Genomic DNA, 21,203 nt, shown 5'->3' with positions numbered 1-21,203 from the left:
TTTGGATCTGTAAATCCAAAGCCCAAAGGACAAAGCCAAGGCGGGGTGACCCAAGACAACCCATCGAAGCCGCAAGAAAATAACAACACCACGAAGCCAAAGAAGGACACGGGAAAGTGGTGTGAGTTCCACAAGAGTCCCACTCATAACACAAGTGAGTGTCGGACCAAGCAGTCACTGGTGGCCGAGTTGAAGGCTTCCGAATCAGATGCATGTTCCGACTCTGAGTCAGAACCCGACAAGGGGAATGACAAAGGGAAGCAGATCATTGATGTGGATCCTAGCGCCACTGTTGCTACTGCCAAGATCCAGAAAAATGAGCCCGAAGATCTAGAGGAGGGGGAACGTCTTTTCCACTCACAGATGTGGGTGAAGGGTTCGCCGCTGCAATTCATTGTCAATAGTGGCAGCCAAAAGAACCTCATTTCAGCAGAGGTCGTGAAGCGGTTGGGCCTACCAACTACACCACACCCACAGCCGTACAGTATCGGTTGGCTTCACGAAGGATGAGATCTCAAAGTTCGCCAGCAGTGTCGCCTTCCCTACAGCATCAAGCCCTTCACAGACGAGGTATTGTGTGATGTTACACCTCTGGATGTTTGTGATGTACTATTAGGCCAGCCATACTTGTGGAGGCGACATGTTGTGTATGAGTCAAGGCCTCGCGCTGTCATCATTTCTTTGAATAATTCATTATACAGGATACCGGAGGTAGCCCCACCTACCGCCACCTCTTTGATCACTGCTAAGAAAGTCAGCAAGCTCATCTCACAGACTAGGAAATTTATTTTCTGTCTGGTTCACTCCCAAAGTAAGGGGAAGATCGTTGCTACATCCATGACCCCTGTGAAGGGTTCCTCCACACAGCAGCAGCAACAGAGGGATACAATCGTGACAGAACACAGGAACAACTTCTCCTCACCCGGAGGGGTACCACACAAGTTTCAGGTGGGCGACAAAGTTTGGTTACATTTGCAGAGGGAGCGCCTTACCGGAACCCATCAGAAACTCCGACCACTTCGACATGGTCCTTACACCAATAGCAAGGCTACGGGAAACAGTGTTGATAATATCGGTATCAGGAAAATATCGGCGAGGGTCTAGAAAATATCTTATCGGCAATATCGGCGAAAATATCGGCAAATATCGGCAAGCATAAAAATTGCATAATATATTCATTTTTTTCAGATTTTTAAACATATAAAGCAATAACAACATGAAATAAACACATTGGCACATAAATATGAAGAAAACACTGATATATATGATGTCAAATAGAAATGATACATCAAAGGCGATACCTATCCTACTGATCCCTGATAATTGTCCATTCAAGGACTCAAATGTGGAGAACCAATACAAAATAACATTACATATATAAAAGTATCTCATCAACATGAGTTATATGTAGCACAACAAATAAAACTAGCAGCTATCTATCTGAAATCACTGCCCTCTCCCCCTTTTACGGGAAAACATGATGGCTTGTTTGCCAGGCCTGCCCCTAGTAGTAGAAGGCCCTGACCCTGCCTCTGCACCTAATGTCAAATAATGAGTGCTAGGTATGGGGCTATGCTCTCCTATATCTATAGCAGATGGTGTTGATGCTGATGCTCCCGCGGTGTCCTCCTCCTCCTCCTCCTGCTCCTCCTCTGAGTGTTGTTGCTCCTCTGACTCTGAGTCCTCCTCTTGCTGCCCATGCTCTAATGGATCATCTGCCACTGGCTCTAACCATGAAGGTGACTCCTCCAAGAGGGGCTCCTCAGACTCCACCCTCCACGGAGACAATACATCAATATTGTCTAAGCTAAGTCACATGACACGAGGACACGAGACACGGAGGACACGTAAATACGAGTATTCAATACGAAACACAACGACCTGGAAACAAGACACGGGGGACACGTTTTATATATATATATATATATATACCAAAATATAGTTTTTTATCCATATTAAATTGCAGGTTGCAGCTTATCTAATCAAATTAAAATATAATTACTTCTCAAAGTTCATAGTTCACTTTAAAAAAAAAAATAGAATCAAAATTTACTATTTAGAAATTAGAATGTGATATGCTTGGTCTTGATTCTTGAATATTCAATGTTCATTGTTCATGTACAACTTACAAGCACATAAGAAAATAACTAAAGTCTAATCCTATTGATTTCCTCTGCCCCTCTTGCGAGAAAATGCCACAGCTTTCCCTTTCCCTCTAGATGTAGATGCTAGTGCTGGTGGAGTTGGCAGTGTAGTTTGCTATGCTCTAGAAGCTGAAGAACTAGAAGTAGGAGCTATAGGAGGTAGACCACGTCCTCTACTGGTGGCAGGGGTAGCCCAGGCAGGTGGTGTCACCTGGAAACATTACAATCTCCTAATCCTGAAATCCTAAAAAACTGATAAGTTTGCTACATTTTGAATGAAATCTAAAATTCTACTTTCTCCATATGAAATCCAATGAGGCCGGAACCACTCTCAAACATCCTGAGTCATTTCATGGTAATGTTAAAAATTTAAGTAAAAGGATGAAAATGAAGATTAAGGAGAATGTCACTTTTACTTTAAGAATTTAACATTACCATGAATAGCATATCAATACTAGGGCCTAGAACGCTCAAACCCTCCTTGGCAGCAACCACATAGCTCTCCCCTTCCTTCTCCAGCAATCAGAAATGAAAATGATATGAAAAAAAACCAAAATCGGATTTTTATAGGCCGTGCAGAAATTTTTTACAGTCACCGGGCGATATTTTCGATTGTCGCGTGATATTTTCCGAAATATCGGCGATATTTCGGAAATCGCGCGATATTTTCAAAAGCCGAAAATATCGCGGTATTTTGTCGGCGATATATCGACTCGCTGAAAATATCGCGATATTTCCGAATATCGCCGATATCTCGGTGATATTATCAACACTGACGGGAAACAATGCTTTGAAGCACAGCATTCCTCCATTCCTTCACTTGCATCGAGTGTTCAATGTGGACCGTCGTCGACCATGCTCCCCACCATTTCTGGACACATCAGAGATTGCAGAACAGCTCACCAGAGACCCAACTCAGCAGAAGCTTCCTCATCTCAGGGAGGAACTCAACGCAATGGGGACCATTGCTTCCTAATGGGGGAGGAATGATCCAGGTGGATGTTGGTGGCCACCCACCTATCCCATTTGGACCCCCACAACTGTCTCTTTCAGTTTTTCTGTTTCCTTAATTATAGCACAGTTTACTATTTTTAGCAGTTTTTGGGGTCCTAAACTTCCGGAGCCGTTTTGAGGCCCTAAACGACGTTTTTGGGGAAATCCACCGCCAGCGATTTTTTTGACTAAAAATCGTATTTTCCGTCGTAGTCCTCGGAGAGATCTTTCCAACGGGCTATCATGCGTGTCAAACAGAGATAGTACGACCAATTCGCGACCCTGGGAAGTTGATATACCAACTTACCCAAAAACGGGGCCCACAATTTGGCGTTTCATCTTCTAGGGTTAGGTTTTGGAATGTGAAGGGTTTTCCATTGTTTCTCAACAATAAATAGGCCCTCGAGCCTCATTGTAACACAGTTTTTGGAGAACAGTTCAGAGGCATGTAGCCGACACATCTCTTCTCAGAGATAAGCTACCATCGCCTTAGCTGGGTTATTTCCATTTCTATTTGTAAGCATATTTCAGTATTTTACAGTAATGAAATGAAGTATTATTTCCACTACATATTTGTCTTTATGGTTATCTCTGTATTTTATTGCGTTCCTGTTTAAATCCGGATCAGAAAGGCAGCAGAGGTTGTGAAGGTAGCTGAGCCACTGGTTAAGGTGTTGCGGTTGGTGGATGGGGAAAGATTGGCTATGGGCTTCATTTATGAGGCTATGGATCAAGCAAAGGAGCAAATAAAGAGGGCATACAAGGATAAAGTGGCCAAGTATGGGCCCATTTGGGCAATCATTGATGAAAGATGGAACAATCAACTCCATCACCCTATACATGCAGTTGGGTATTTTTTGAACCCATGGTATCATTATAAAGCTCAGGCGGCAGGAGCTTTGAGTGGGGAGGTTAGGGATGGATTGATGGACTACATTGATCTCATGATCCCATTGGAGTGTGATCAACTGGAGATACACCGACAGATCACAACCTTCAGCAAAGCCACAGGTAACTTTGGGAAGAACCTAGCAAAGATTACAAGGGAAGCAGATGAGCCAAGTAAACAAAAATTTCAATTTTCAAATTATTAATACTTATTTTGTTAAATTGTTTATAATTTGAAAGTTGGATAGAATTTGTTGAAACTTGAAACTTGAGCTAACTCATTACACTACTATGTTTTTTGCAACACAATGGTGGGAGGCTTTTGGTAGCCATTGTCCTCAATTGCAGAAGTTTGCAATTTGTATTTTGAGTCAAACTTACAATGCTATTGGCTATGAGCACAATTGGTCTGCCTTTGAGAGGATTCACACGAAGAAGAGAAACCGTTTGGTTGAAAAATAGTTAAATAATCTAGTCTATGTCCAATACAACCTCCAGCTCAGACGCAACCAATTGTTGAAAAAAAGACCTGATTCAGATCCCATTGTGTTGGAAGATATTGATCCAACATCAGATTGGGTAGTGGAGAGTCATCCAGCAAAGTTTGACACTGATGAGGATCTTGATTTGGATTTACAAGCGGTGGCATCACTTGAACAAAATGTTCAATGCAGATCCACTTGTACCAGCCTCAAGCCCAGTCCCAAGTCCTCCAGTTGCAGGCGCTTCCTCTACTCAGCCATGACAGAAGCACATATCTCGTCTATCTCGGTGTGCAGTTGTTGCACAGCCTGCTAGTGCTACCACTACTACAGTTGCAGTTGGAGATGATGAGGAGAAGGAGCCATGGGTTTCCCTGTCTGACTCTGATTCAGAGGTTGAGCCAGATGATGTTGCCTCCTCTAGCAGTAGCTAGTAGTACTGGTCAGTGGTGAATAGTGATGTTTCACAGTTTACTTTTGTTGCAGAGACCATTTCTAGCCTCCTTGGTTATGTGCTTTTGTTTTGATCTCTATATCATCATCATGTATGTATTGGACAGTGCACTGGGTTCCATTTTGATATAATGGATATATTCATGAGCCTACTTTGATCATATGTTGTCTTCTATCTATATTCTAAAGCTTTTTGTTTGGAAACATGAATGAAAATATTTAAAATTATGTTTTGTTTTATATATATATATATATAATGTATTTTTTACAAAGACCGAGTCGTTGAAATCAAACCGGCCAATTCGATACCGAGTCAAAGTCGGAGTTTTAAAACATTGTCTTTAACTACTGGAAGTTTTGTCTTGATAATGGCAAGGTCCTTCTATTATCGAGACAAAACTTCCAGCAATTAAAGATCAATTAGAAGAAACCCAAAGAGTCTTCCACGCACTCAAAGAAAATCTAGCTATTGCAAGAAATCATATGAAGTAGCAGGCTAACCGAAACATAACAGAAAGAGAATTTGAAGTTGGAGAATGGGTATTTGTTAAACTTCAACCTTACAAACAATTGTCCTTAAAACAGAAGGGAAAAAACAAATTGGCACCAAAGTTCTATGGATTGTACCAGATTAACAAAAAGATCAACCAAGTAGCATACAGTTTAAGCCTTCCTGATAAAAGTCATGTTCACAACGTCTTCCATGTATCTTGCCTTAAAAAGGCACTTGGCAAACACCATGCAACACAGAGAGCACTTTCGACATTAGATGACGAAGGGAAGATCATTTTAGAACCAGAAGGTATCATCACCACCAGGGAAAAGAAGTTACGATCACGAATAATCAAAGAATATATGATTAAGTGGAAGGACCTACCAGAAGAAAAATCTCCCTGGAAGACCGAAGCATTCCGTCAGCAACATCCTTCGTTGCCTATGCCTTGAGGACCAAATATTCTTTCGAGAGGAAGGCAATGTTATGTATAAACTTATTGTACAAATTTATTTAAATTAATTTTTAAACTAAGGGACGCAATCAAAGATCATACCCCCTCATGTAATGGCTCATGGGATGTATTTAAAGCCAAAGCCTTCCTTCATTGTAATCATCATTCAAGCCATTAATAAAATACAAATATTTTCTCTCCACTACTTATTGATCACCATAGGGCTGTTGGCTGGCAAGCTGATCAGAATGGGAGAATTCCTTTCTCCTTGAGGCCTACCCACTTGGGTGGGTAACAGGGACTACCACTTTTTCTACATTAAATGAAACAATGGCATGATCTGAAAATGGAGCAGACAATGTTCATTCCTAACATTTGCAACAACTACCACCTTTTCTACATTAAATGAAACAATGGCATGACCTGAAAATGGAGCAGACAATGTTCATTCCTAATACTTGCTCCTTTGTTGCAGTAAGGCTAGCAAATTACAAAACCATATAACTAACCTCTTTAGCCATGCTGTTAAGAAAAACCATACATGTACCTTGACCAATAAAATCAACATAAGTGGAAAGTGGAAATCCATATGCACCTAAGATCTTTAAAGAGACAACCACTAGAAAAGTCAATTTGAGATGTATGAGGTCGAATTAAATGTGCATTCACTTGCCACCTCGACACATTCTTTTCTCTCCTTCGCATAACTAACTATTTCTACCCTCAAATGATATAATGCATTAAACATAATTAAAAGTGGATTGCAAGTGCAGATACCAGCTTCTGTGTTGAAGTCGAGTTCTTTGGGTGCTTCATTACACCATTCATCAATCACTGGACTAAAATCATATTGTGGTTCTGCCCAGGCTATCCATTCAACAATTGTCCTAGCATTCTTCAAATCCTGCAGAAACAAGAAACAATACAAATAATGATTTTGGCATTGCAATATTACAGTAATGTAGTTGTAAGGGAGAAGAGCTTGAAAACCTGAAGAATGACATCCTTGATGCCCTTATGCTGAACCTTTACAACCACATCCCGTCCATCCTTCAAACGGCTTCGATGAACTTGGGCTATCTGTTAAATCACTTTTAGAAGAAATTTGATGATGCAAAATCCAGTGTTGAAGAAAATATCAACAAAATACAGATTTAATTGCAGATCTTTGTGCTCTCTATGTAGAGAGGATCTGTACTGTATTAAAACACTGCTCTCAGAATTTGCATTAGCGTTCTGAAAGTCCACTACCAAACTCATAAGCATAAATTTCTTACCGAAGCTGTGGCAAGAGGTGTTTCATCAAAATCCATAAATATTTCACTTTTGGGCTTTCCCAACTCTTTCTCTATGGTCTGGTAAACCTGCCAATCACTACTCCCTAGTCAGTAAACTCCACAAAGATTTAAGACAATTGTAATGAACATTTTATTGATGGATTAATAGCTTTCTACAATTCTGTTAAAGATAGTTTTCAAGTTCAAATCCATACTAGCATTTAGTTCAATAGAACCAGCTCTATTCATACAAATAAAAGGACTCATTTAAATAATTCAATTGAAGTCACCTCTGATAGTGGACGAGGTGGAAGAGAGTCCTGTAACTGCTTTAGCAGCTGTATATAAATATCGGGAAGAACATCTGCACGGGTAGAGAGATACTGGCCTAATTTCACCCATAATCCTTCTAATTCAATCATGGCACTAAGAAGGCGATTAGCATTCCGTTCATGAGCTCTCTCCCATAGATCATCCCGTTTATCCACAGTAATCCATTTGTCCTTCTTCTGGATTGTCTGCAATTCAAAAAGTTGGAAGTCATTCAAATGGCATAGTTTTACAAATATAGTCCTTTTTAGATGAACAAAACCAATAAAGAAAGCAGTCCAGAAAATAGGGAACAGAAGCAACCTTGTAATCCAAATATATTGTCAAGGCAACTGTAAATATTTTCAAACGCCTTCTGAAGTTGCTTCCCTGTCCCATTGACAAGAAAGGGATATGCACTTGCTTCCCTTTCCTTTGACTAGTTCCTTCCAGTAGAATCCTTGTTAAAGGACAAAATATATAACCTTAATCATGGAACAAAAGACAAATCACTCAACCCCTTGATAAAAAATATTGAAATAATAACCTTTGTTACTATCCAAACCCACCTCAAAAATGAAAGGCAAATAAGCATCCATTATCAAACATTATTCCAAAACAAACATATCCCTAAAAATATTGAATGCGCAAATGGTGATGAAGAAAAAAAACACCATGGATAGGTCAAACCCTCATACTTAACACTTTGCTAGACTTGGAACAGCTGAAGACATCAACAAAAATTTAAGATATTCAAATTTGTATGAATTAATTTTCTTCTTTCTGCCCATGGAAGTGCGCTCTAGCAGCAAATAGGAAGTTGAGCAAGCTTAAATAGCATAAAATATCTTGGATATCATATTCCTAGGGTTAGGCTTTGCATCTATTACACTGAAAAAGCACAATATCATATTATATACGATTTTCAGCAGCCTTTTTACGGCTAACATCTAGAGTTTTGTATTAAGCATTTTCTGCCAATAAAAAATTGCTGCAACCGTTTCCTTTGTTTACTCATTCAATAGCCATGCTCATTTATTGTTTGTCATTAATTATAGGCTTTTTTGTTATTGCTGTCATAAATTTTGCATGCTGTAAATTGTGGCTATTAAAAACTTTAATTTATAATAGCAATCACTCATTTCAAGGTAACATGTTTGGAATCTATTTGAGGCTATTAAAAACTTTAATTTATAACAGCAATCACTAATTTCAATGTAACATGTTTGGAATCCATTTGAGCCTCTCCAAGACTATCCAACTCTCTAGATTCAGCCATAGATCCTTTGAACTCATTACCTCATCTAACCCGGAGCCCTATTTCATTGAATATTATTTGTGGGTGTTTGTTAGCAAAAATCCTTGGAGGTATTTAGCCTAGGAATTATTGCATTATCAAATCACAAATATCTTTTGGGAAAGTCAAATCCAATGAGGTTGGAACCACTCTCAAACATCCTCAACAATTAATGGTAATGCTAAAAATTTAAGTAAAAGGATGAAAATGAAAGATAAAGGAGAATGTATCTCATGAAATGAATCATGGGAAATGAAAACAATAGATTTCCCCGTGTTTGCTTGACAGGAAATAGTCAAGTTTCCTTAGAACTCAATCTCCTAACTTTAAAAAAATGAGGATTAAATGACCAATAATTTGGTTGAAAGGTAATATCGACAAAGACAGAGCGATAAGTTTGAAATTATCACAATAGATACTACTAATATTATCACTGAGGTTCATTTTGGCGATATTATCGCAATAAGTGCAACACTTCACAAAACAACAAGGGAACAACTACTAAGGTGACAATGGTGGTTGATCCTATTGCTGCCCTTAACCTAGAGTGTTTAGTGAGGCTTTGCACTAAGGTGCTAGATTTTGCAATAACACAACCCTAAGATAATCATTTCCCATTTTTGAATGTGGCCTACTGTTAGATTTGTATCTAGTTTAGCTCCAACTGTCTTCTACATGGTACCAGGGGACACACAGTCATCAGATACAGCACCAGATCCATACAGCAGCAGTAAGGTTGCACTTATCGCTGTTTCGTACAGCAGCAGTAAGGTTGCACTTATCATTGTTCCGTACAGCAGCAGCTTTTCTTGTTTCCCATGCACATTTGAGTGTGAGGAGGTCACAGTTATGTACGAGAGTAGAGGACAAATGCATGCACCTATCTTTTTATATTCCAGTTTTGCCAACTTGAGTTAATTCCAGTTTACATGCTATCTAGATTTAGAAATTTCAGTTTTGATTCAGTTTAGCTTTCAGTTCAGTTCAGTTTTATATTGCGTGCATCATCTATTCTTAGAAAGGGCACAGATAACTAGGTTGCCTGAGGTGCTTGCATGGTTAAGACTCTAGGATAGGTAGAGAGCACAGTTCTCAAGGAAAGGAATGCATGCTTGCACGCTCCAGTTCATCTTCCAGTCAAGGCACACTTACCAGGGACAATTATCCATGCAAATAGAGTGCACTTGGTGATTAAACCAGTGTTAGGGTTTGAGTGAGCCTCTATGGAGCACTTCATGCATGTGACCAAATATACTGTATCTTCCCACATCTTCATATTATATAAAATGAGACGCAGGGCACACCATTGTGTTGGTTAGCAGGTTTTTGGTTTTGAGCTATTGCAGTATATTGTCTTCTTTCTATATTCCATAGAATTATAGAAGATAGCTGTGATTGACACTTCAGATCTGCGTACTTGTTATTTTTTCTACAGTATGTGTTTCTAGATTCTAGAATTCAAAGATTGTTGTTTTTATAGGTTTCAAGCTTTAGAGTTACCTAGCGTTTAGGATTATTGTTTGAGTGCAGAATCTGCTTACCATAGTCTGAAAAACAACATGGTCTCAAAGCACATTTGCTGAATTTTTCCAGGAATCCATGTATGGATAGGACTGCAACCAATAAGAGGGAATTGTCAGAGACTTTCAAGGGTGGGATGCCCAATTTTCAAGAGTGAACCAGATCCAGACCTGAGAAGGGTTGAGGGGTAAGATGCCCAGTGTTTGATCTTGATTGTTGATATGTTTTTATGTTTGTTTCAAGAGTTGCAGCTGTGACCAGTCACAGTCTCTGCAATTGTCACATGTTGGAGGGCACTCGTGATTTTGTTCCACGGAAATGCAGGCTGCAGATCATCTTGGAAGAGATTGAACTGGACGTACCTTGTGGAGAAAGATGACGTACTCCCCACATATCCCAAGGATGAATGAGCACGATAGGAAATCAGTCAAAGAAAAACTAATTGTTCTGAATTTGATGAAGGATCATCTAATCCTCACGTCAGACAGAAGAAAGAAGCCAGGGAGATGTATACTGCCCTAGTCACCTTGTACCATAGTGAGAACATATCCAAGAGAAGGCTCTTGAAAAGCAAACTGACCATTACCTGCATGAGCCACGCTGATTAAGTAGCTGGATATCTGATGAAGTTCACATCGTTGGGAGATCAGCTAATTGCAGTTGATGAAAAGATAGCAGAGAATGAGAAGGATTGGATCAGTCCGAAAGGCTTTGGTCCTGTTACCGCTCAAACTAGGAGGGGTTCCTATAGAGCAACTACTAGGTCAAGTGGCAACAATAGAGCAATAGCCCATTGTCACCTTAGCTAAAGCTCCCTGCTCTTTATGGACTTTCATCAATGGGAGGAGTCCCAGTATTAGGGAAATCACTAGGAGAAATGTATCAATAATGTAAAGGTGTTGATTTCAAAGCCTATTCGAAGGAGAGTCTCTAATGATGGGGATTGTTTACTTTGGAAGCAAGATGGATGGCTCTCCTAGAAGGGCTAGAAGGAAACTTAGACCTAGGTTTGAGAGGAATGCCTTGATATGAAGTGCCCCAGGTAAAGGAATCCTAGAAGGATAGGGTTTCTAAGCAATCCTTGTGAAATTGGAGTGACAAGGTTGCGGGACCACAAAGAAGCCGTAGTGGACCCAAACGAGTTGAAGGGTGTGGGTTGAAATTTCAAATAGGTGGACTTGACCAAGTGAGGGGGAGAAAAGGATCAAAGAGGTAAGATTTAACTTTAATGTTCAATGCAGTGATCCTTAATGAAGCGACAAACCATAGGCAAACTAGGGAAATGATCTTTGAGCTAGGGCTTAGGATATCTAGAGATTCTACCATTGAATAGCCTCAAATTTGGAGGACCTCTATAGGACTCGCTCGCGCAGCTCTAGACCAATTTTCATTGATTTTTAATGGCTACAATAGAATTCGTGTCATAACCTAGATGGCCTTCTAGGTTAGGGCTTAGAAAAGAGAAGAGGAAGGTGAAAGAAATCTTCGTTTTAGTGATCACCTAGGACTAGACCAATGCCTAGCCTTTTGGGAGAATGGAGTCAATGCAAATCAATGTTTAGAGATGTCTTATACCCAATCAAGGAGTCTCCTAGCAACTTCGCATGGCCCTAGAGGCAGCAACTAGGTCACTAGGAAAGTTTATACTTCTTTGATGTTGCAATTGATGACTTATCAAGGTAATAATGAACAATCATATACCCCTAGGACATTTATTCACCATACTTTTGCATGAAACATATGAAAAACCCTCACAAAGACAAGTTCAACAAATTCGCATTTCATTAAGGCAGCTACACCAGCTTCATGAGCGAAAATCTTCATACATTGCACAAGTGACAAAACATGAGAAATAAACCATGAAAATCACACAAGTATAGTGAAAATCCTCCAATCATCAATAGACAAGAAAATCAAAGCTCCAAGATAAAAGATAAGCTCTTCCAAACATCGAAATGCATCAATAATCCAATTCGTCCATCAACAAGGCTAGCAAAATTCCCAAAAGAAACAATGATCCAATTCCAAGTGATGATCAAATGAAATGATCATCACATCAATATATATCCTCCTTAGGGGGTTTGATTTGCCTAACTAGGCCTAATAGTAAAATAAGATGAAAAAATAACACAACTTGGTGACAAGCCCACCAAGATAGCTCCATAATACAAAGATAAGCCTTTCAAGATGGCAAAATGTAAGTACAATAGGTCGACGGGCCATTGAAGAGGTTTAGTGGAGTCCAATGTGTGCCAAGGTGAAAGAATAGGCTCCAAACATAGTAATCAAGGGGGTGGCCACTTGATATCCAAGCAAATAACCTGTGGTGCCCCCAAGTAGCTATCGGGGCATAACAACAACCTCATGGGACTCCAAATGAATCGAACAAGCATGTATCTCATTTGTAACGTCTGCAAGATTTATGCAAGCCCTCCCATTGCCTCTCGCGATGAGACACATCCTCATCTAGGCCCTAGATCAGCTGCCAAGAGTGTGGTGGAAGAGTGAAGTCGGTTGGGCAAGGTGGTCCAGGTGCATCATCATCACCAAATAAATGGAACACGAGCAAGAAATGAAAAGTGTTGAAGGATCCCATGAAGTGGCAATCTACTCTCTACTATGGTGGAGGCCTACGGCTCTCAACGCTCACCCTATAAGTGTCAATATGACCCTCTAAAGGGCTTGGACCTCGTATAGGGAGACCAAACCCCAAATGACGACCCACCTGCAATCATATATAAGATCCAATGCATCCTCTTACCTTCCAGTACAACCAAACATTAGTGCAATCGAGTAAATGAGCTTACAAATCATGAATCCAAGTGGACACTTCATAGTGGCATGCCCTTCCATAGTAGGCTTTAGAACATACAAGTGTCTCCAAGTTCAAGAAGAAGGTTAACCAAGGACCCTATTAGGTGGTTTCAGCCTCTAAGGGGGTGACATGTCCATGGTACATCCATCAAATGGTAGGTGGCATATGAAATAATGATGGTATCGAGTGGGGCATAAGGGGAAGGCTCCAACCCACATGCCATAGTACAGGGGTAGCTATAACAAGGGAAGCCCACGCTTTGGTATATGAGTGTAAGAGGGAGCAATCATGGTACATAAGTTACCCCAACCTTTGTTTTTCCACCCTTCTTCATATGCCTTTTGTCTTTTATTGATTTTAACTACTCCGGGCTCCAGGGGATGAGAGCACGATATGTAAGATATAGCAGTGAATACCCCCTTAAGGTGGCACAGTTCATCACCCACTAGGGGTTGGGACAATCATGGGTTCCTTAATGATGTAAGGGGCTGAAATGAGGGGCCCTAGGAACTGGGTTGATTGCCATAATGATAGGGGTAGAGTTCATGTTTGGCTTTTGCCCACATGCTAAATTTGTATGTCCTGGCCGTCTTTTGCATTTTATGGTACATTTCCTGTTGAGAGTGGCCAAATTATGCTTTTGTTTTTCTTTTTAGCTACATCGACCTCTGGGTTATCGTTCCAGGCATGACCCAAGGTGTGGACAAGGGGGGGGGAGGCTAACTCCTTGTGGACACAATGGACAAATGTTGACACAGATGGGGAATATGGTGAAAGAAGTTATAATGAGCGGGGCGGAGTGATGTATATGGTGTCGAGAAGCAGGACCATACAACCAATATTGGGGTTTCCCAAGTAGTGTCACCCCTAACACTAGTGGCCAATAAAGGAGATCCCACGGGACGAGAATATAAGGTTAACCATCAAATTGGGCAGAGGAGACAAGAGTACAAACCAAGCCCACTCATTCTGCTGAATGCCCCCACTAATCCATGCCCAAAAGTGTCCATGATAAGTAAACATAAGTACCCAACTACATAATGAAAGCCATACATTCGGGGTTGGAAGACTCACCTTCAAACATACGATCATAACAGATGGGCGAGGGAGCATATGGTTGGCTCAGGTGGCGGGGAGAATGTCACATCGAGCTATCTGGGGGCTACAAGGGACTACTGGCTGCCGGCGGAGAAAAGAATTCTCCTATGGATACTACCCACAGGTCAACAGGTCCATCTTGGCATCATTTTCTATTGTCTGTATGTGCTCATGAGCTTCTACCTTCATTCAAAAGTTAGTGGGATGCCTTTGTTGGGGAAGGTACATAATTGGAAATAGTTTCAGCTACATCTATGAGGATGTACCATACCTATTCCCAATCTGTGTTAATGAATGAAGAGACAAATCTCACATGTATGAACACAGCCAGAATGAAAGGCGATTGATGATTCCACTATATCATATGCCTTCTCAAAACCAATCTTAATAAATAGAGCATCTAAACCAAGGAAACAGTTCCATTCCATACCTTCCCATACTGTAATAACGTTATCTAAAGTGAAGCAGCCTCCAATGAAACGAGTATGCTCGGGCTAAAGAATTTTGGGCAAGATGTGCTTCATGGGAAGCACGACATATTTGGCCGGGATCATATACGCAACATGGAGTCATGTTGGTGGCGTCTAATTGTTGTGATTTCGGGGTCACCGGACAGCGGGATGAACGTGATAAGACCTTAGTTGATGCTTTGCTCTAAATGATTGTTTCTTGAGTGATTCGTTGTAAACCTGGAGAAGATCCATCGGGAGAAAATCGCAGATTGCCTTGTATAACACATCCAATCCAAGGGGACTTATCATTATAGTCATCTCCATCAAGGTTGCGTCAGCTCATCAAGAGTCAGCACTTGATCACATACTCAAGGGTACTCCTTAGAAAAGCATCGCAGCACCACATCTCCAAGATTGATAGACCCAGAATTAAGACGGATCTATGGTAGTCAATAATAAGGCTAAAGTCACGTCAGAGATTATGGCAAATCAACGCAAATTCGTATTCGTGAATTCGATTTCATTGCATTCCCAGGCACCACTCGAAATCTTAAAGAAACGGTAGACAAGCTGGCGAAAAGGGCAATTGATTTAATGCAAGAGATATTATGCCTGACATTTTAATTGGAAATATTTAGATGACCTCTCATCGAGCTTCTTTCTTCTCGAAAACTCGCTCTAGGTTATTCCGTTCGGTTACCCTTGTTTATGACGAGATTTAAAACTCTGAAAATTATTACTACGGCAGTCAGAGCTGAACTGACAAATTTTAGGCATAAGAAAGCTCAACTTACGTGAGCAAGATGCCTCTCGAAGTTAAAATCGCATATTCTTAATTAAAAGTTCGTCTTGCATGCAAATTCAACAAATACAACAGCTGAATTATGCTCAAAAATCTACTCTGCGCTTTCGGATTTAATTGTAAATATTTCATAGAAGACAAAGACTTTAAACCTTGTTTGAGGTGTGAATTTCGTCTGGACATAGAAACTTACCAGGAGGATGGAATTTCGCTGGGGCAACGGAATCGAGAAAATTCAGCTCTGTGCCGGAATCTGCCGAGAATTGCAGAGAGCCTGCACGGCTTCGAACCTGCGTGGCCGATATTTACAAATCAGCTGAAATTTGCGAAATAGGGCTCCAATTCGATAAAATTTGTTGAAGGAGAGCCCGTTCGGAGGAGCGGAAAAATGGGTGGCTTTCAAATTATACAGCATCGCGGAAGATATGAGTCACATCTACTGTGTTTTCTCTGTCGAAAGACGGTGACAGAGACAGAAGTAGAGGCCCTTTTTAAAAGATTTCGTGCGAACAAAGCAACCTAATTTTTTGTTGACTATTTATTCTGTTAGTTTCACATTCGCTGTGAATCTCAGCTACCCATGCACGTAGACAGAATACCCTATTTGACCAATTTCCATCCCACTTCCAGAGCATGGAATCTTGGAACGATTCCTATCCCATTTTGACAACATGGAACTTGGACATTAAAATAATTTATTTTTCGTCTCGTGGGAAAAGAGTCCGTTCCAACGAACGCTTAATTTAATTCGCGTATTAACTTCGAACTTTATATATTGTTGGTGTTCAAATTGTTCCCACAATTTAAGCATGCATTCACTAAGGACTAAGGGGTCTTCTGGCTCTAGCATCACTCCGGACTTCCAGTACACCACACATAACCTTGAAAATGGAAATATCTGATTTTAAATGAGCAAATAGATTTAAGCCAGAAATAAATAACGTGTCATCCTAATAATTAATGGGTTAAAGAGAAGAGAGGGACATGACTTAACTAGTTCTTTGAAATTCTTTTCTAGATAATTATGGAAAATAAGAGTTAATTTGACAGTGGTCTATAATGAGATTTTTTGGAAGTTTTTTGGTGGGTTTTTTTGGCAACAATTTATTGGAATCGCAAGTTTGATAGCTAGTTTTTGCACAGTCAAGGCGTCCCATGGGTTTTTCAGGGTGCTGAATCCAAATGTGCAGTTAAAAAACCATTTTAACTACAACAAATCAAGATTTAACCTCAATTTCTTCCGCTGGATTCCGTCACCAGAATCTCCAAAAAGTCGCATTATAGACAACTCCCTTAATTTGAAGGAAGATGATAATAAAGTTTTCAAAGAAGAAAAAGAAAGAAAATAAAATATAAGAAAACAGAGATATAGGGATGTTCACCACGCTTGAGTTATGTGACATGTGCATATAAGTACAAACATGTCAGAACTTTGTTTTATTTTGTGGACGGTAATAGTTAATAATTAATATTGCGACTGAAATTGCCACGAGCCACGGAAAAATTTATAATTAGGGGAACAAAGCACATACACACATTTAGGATAGAAATAGTGAGAGAAACTAATGCAATTACATTTAAGGCAAGGACCATTTCCAAAATGAGAAGTAACTTTCATTCATTAACCATCCTCCAGCCTACATTGATAGTACGAATATCGGAGCATAAAAGCTAAGTGATTTAATCTCTAAACGAGAGCAAGCCTCAGATTTAGTTTTACTTGCATATTAAAATAACCAAAATAGAAAAAGGAAAAGGAAAGGATAAAATATCCCTGAAATTGAATTTTAGAATTGAAAAGTGAAAATCATGCAACATGTACATGTACAGTGAATTTCTGAATATAAAAAGTTTCTCACTTTTCCCAACAACCCCCCATAATGGGAAAAGGGGCTTTAAATAATAGTTTTTCAAAAATATAATTGTTTCTTACAAGTGTTTTCAAAGTTAAATAATAAAAAGAAATAAAATAAAATTTAAGAATAAAATAATCAAACATCATGTCGTTGTCATGACTTTGGAATTTTGGCCTTTTTAATTAGTCCCATAGGAGTGAGTGTGTTATACCCATGCATTCTGATTGTCGGAGCGCATGTCATAATTAAAGGAATCTCATCCTCATCTTTGGGTTGGTCTGATGCGGACTGCATTGGTGGAACAGGCCTAGCTGGTTGTGATGTAGTAGCAAGTCATTCAATCGCAACATTGTGTTTGTAACTATTCTTTAACTTTACTAGTTTTTCCCACTCCGCAGTAGGTAACCAAGGAACGTTTTTACATTTTGTGATCACTACTATTAATCGTGACCTCATCTGATACCTAGGGGTGGGCAAGCTTTGCATGATCTTGCTTATCCCAACTAGGATAGTGAAGTCTCGACAAAGAGCATTAACCAACGTGGACGGACGAATCGCTTCTTCAACTATCTTGTTCAAACAGCGCAAATCCTATTTTGTCAATTTTAACTGATCAAAGAAAGTTTGTCAGGATATCCCCCAATTTTCTTTGTTCCAAAATGAAGGCACTCCAAATCTTCCTCGATAATTCCATTCATTTCTAAAATCATTTATTTCTTTGATGACCTTGTCGAATTCGTCTCGCATAACTTGAATAGCGATGTGTTTTTCTTTTATCATGCACAAGGAATAGATGCAGCCATCCCTGGCGGGTAATCCCATCTGGCCTAAGGCAACATCTTCTACGGTGTTGACTACATCTATGACGACATCGAGGTCTTCCTATCTTTTATCCAATGCTTCACTTATAGATCTAGCCTCCATTCTAGCACTGTATATTAGAGATTTCTTGCAGTCTCCCATAATCTTTACATATGCTTCGACCGTAGTAATCCTCTGCCAAATTTCTCTCCATATTTCTTCCTTGGCTCGTAAGAGTATGGCTTTGCCTGTTACAGAAATGCGGAGGGCTTCTTCCAGGGATTTTACCTCATTATTTCTGTCTCTCATAGTAGCATGAATCTGTTTGATTTCAATATTTTTCCAACTCACTACAACTTCGGCTCTATGATCTACCTGTGCTTTTTCTTTTGTGAGTGCTTGGAGCTCCTGCTCCAATCTAGTGACTTTGACCTGCAATATCTTTGGGTCTTCGAATTCAGCAGTTGGGGTTGCACTGAGAGCTTTATCTATTGCAACTTTATAATCAGATAAGAGCTTCAGGTATCGCTCTTCTTTTTCCCAAGATTTTGCCTTGAGAGTCTCTACCTGTTTGAAAGCTTCATGTCACTCTCCTTCCTTAACTTGCAAAGCGGCCTCCATGTCATGGAGACGAGTTTCAACTTCTTCTCTCCTCTCGAAGGCTTGCACCAAAACATGAGGATCATGATCAGGGATTTAAGGATTGTCTGTAATGTTTTGATCTCCTTGTCTCTTTCTTCCAGTAGCTTCTTTAGAGGAGTTGTATCCTGGGGTTGTCCTGATTGATGCACGATGATTTCTTCTAATTCTCTGATTTGATTGGTTTTAGAATGCAGGGCTACTCAAGCTATATGCAACTGCTCAGAGACCTTTCTGAGCATACCCTGCATTTTCTTGTTTCTTGTTGACGAATCTAGTAATCTCATTGCTACTATTTTGTCAGCCTGTCGATGTAAATTAATCATCTCAATGTCTTATACCTTGCCAAGATTTATAGTTAGGGCAGCGGTCCTGGCCCCAATCATTTGTTGATTTTCTCCCATCTCAGGTTGAACTACTGTGAGATTCAGCACATTTGCCTCGAAGTCGGTAGTCGAGACAAAGTGGGGCCCGCTACCTGGCAACACCTCTCCAAGGGCTGAGGTGTCCGTAGATGGGGACTGCTCAGGTACCACGGCCAATGGTGCTCCGGGAACCATTATTTCCCTCTACTCTGTGTATGAGTGTTGGATGTCCAAAGTCTGTGCTCCTGAATCTTTCGGTCCAACAGCTCTCAAGGTCTATCTAATTTATGCATCCAATTGTTCAACTCGTTGATCAAACACCTCTGTGTCCACGTCAGTCTCTTTAAGCTTTACCCGTCAAACCATATCAAGTTGAGTCATGTCCTCGAGTTTCTGTTTCATAGAAGAAGAGGCAGAAAATGACGTAGCAAGTTGAATCTCCTCAACGTCTATTTGAATTTGGTGTTGACTTGAACCAATTTGTACGATTTCCCCTGTCATTCCTGTAGATGATGCTAACTGCAAATTCTCTTGAGTTAGTACTAGCAAGTTCGCCAGCTTCTCTAACTCGGGCCTGCTTTCATGAACATAGGCTGATAATCCAGTCTACTTCTTGTGCTGTGAAATGATGTCTAATGGGTCATAGTGTCAACAATCATCTCGCGTGAATCCAAATGAAGCGATTTCCTTTTCCAAAATATCAATAACACTTTTATTCTTAGCAATTAAAGGATAAATAACATAGGGGTAACTAAATAATGCTCCTTTCTTTTTAAAATCAAAATGACATTTATCTACAGCAAGCTTCTACCTTAAAACCTCATATGTAAACAACAAAGGAGTAACATACTTGGGTAGCCAGTAAGGTGAATTATCGAATGCATACAAGCATATTACCGTATAGTCATGAAATAAAAACCAACTACCAATACTTTCTTGTTCAGTCAGACTCAAGAATTTAGTTTGGTCTTCAGAAATTCTACCTATACTCATTTTTGTTATTTTAGCCCTCATGGGGTAAGTGAAACAATCGACGTACTAAGAATAAGCCAAAGGAATGCGTTGAGGGTAGATTGCATCAGTCCAATGGATTACCTACCTCTCTTTACCTTCGGGGTCAGTAGTGCTTAAGAGGAGTTTAACATCCGTAAAATAGGCAGCATAAGTGTATAGGACCAAATGTATCATATAAGAACAATGGTGGCAAGCACTGAACAGAAGGGCAATAGATAAGTCTATTGTTAGGGCACGAGCCAAATATCTTGTAAAATCAATGGTTTGCTAGTCCGGATGGAGGGTGATAAGGCGAATTGCTAAGAATATTGTCTTGTCCAATTTGGAATCATCGGTGAGCGCAAAAATGACGGGAAATAAAGAAGTGAGGGTTTGAAAGAAAGGCTTAAGTGACTGAGTGGATATGGGAAAGGATACTTTTAGCTCAGGGTTCGGGGTCTTGAAGAGGGTCTTGAGGAATTCGAGTTTATCCTCCTCGGCCCAGGTGATAAACTCCTTATCTAATCCCTTCTCTTTCAAATCAGCACCTTGGGCTGGAATACCTAGCATTTTGGCTAGGATTTGCTCATCTATTTTAAGGAATATCAACCTACTTCTTTTAAATAAAATCACCTACTGCTCTGGCTCGAAGTGCTCGGCCAACAAGAGGACTGAGTCAGGGTCGAAATGGACCGGGGGGAGGGTTGCATGTAAAATTCTAGTCTTGAGTACACACGGTTCATGAGCGGTTGTGGATGTTGACGAGGTAAGAGTTCTTTTTAACCTAAGGATATCTGTCGGGTGCACCTTAGTGTCCTGAATACCATCAAGCTCATTTACTAGGGCTTATCTTCCTGTTGACTCCACCATCAATACACGGTATGTTGAATTGCAGGTGCAAGAACAAGGAAACAACATAACAGACTTACTAGCTAGTAATGGCAATTTCTTCGACTAGAGAATTGCCCTGCAACTTCAAAATGACCGTAGTTGCACTTCGTGAGGGAGCATGCAAGAAGTTAAATTAATAGAAAGAATGAAAAAAGATGGCGGCGAAGAGGGTTTAAAAGG

General features: G+C 40.1%; 1 protein-coding gene across 2 annotated transcripts in view; it reads right to left on the bottom strand.

Moving 5' to 3' along the window:
• LOC149178575 (ABC1 family protein) overlaps nucleotides 1-15,909 on the bottom strand; it is a 218,264-nt gene extending 202,355 nt beyond the window's left edge. For both annotated transcript variants that reach the window (XM_089420387.1, XM_089420388.1), the window contains exons 1-6: nucleotides 15,672-15,909; nucleotides 7,818-7,978; nucleotides 7,475-7,702; nucleotides 7,185-7,271; nucleotides 6,898-6,987; nucleotides 6,685-6,811 (exon numbers count right to left, since the gene is read on the bottom strand). In XM_089420387.1, the coding sequence (XP_089276513.1) occupies nucleotides 6,685-6,811; nucleotides 6,898-6,987; nucleotides 7,185-7,271; nucleotides 7,475-7,702; nucleotides 7,818-7,892 (607 nt within the window). In that variant the 5' untranslated portion in view covers nucleotides 7,893-7,978; nucleotides 15,672-15,909. The remainder of the gene's footprint in view (nucleotides 1-6,684; nucleotides 6,812-6,897; nucleotides 6,988-7,184; nucleotides 7,272-7,474; nucleotides 7,703-7,817; nucleotides 7,979-15,671) is intronic.
• Between the last annotated feature and the right edge of the window lie 5,294 nt (nucleotides 15,910-21,203).

Source organism: Pinus tabuliformis, chromosome 4_1, assembly GCF_031772625.1.
Source record: "Pinus tabuliformis cultivar Carrire ecotype Pingquan chromosome 4_1, CPIR1, whole genome shotgun sequence".
NCBI lineage: Eukaryota > Viridiplantae > Streptophyta > Pinopsida > Pinales > Pinaceae > Pinus > Pinus tabuliformis.
The sequence above is the reverse complement of the archived record's forward strand: the minus strand, read 5'-3'. Positions and strand labels throughout refer to the sequence as shown.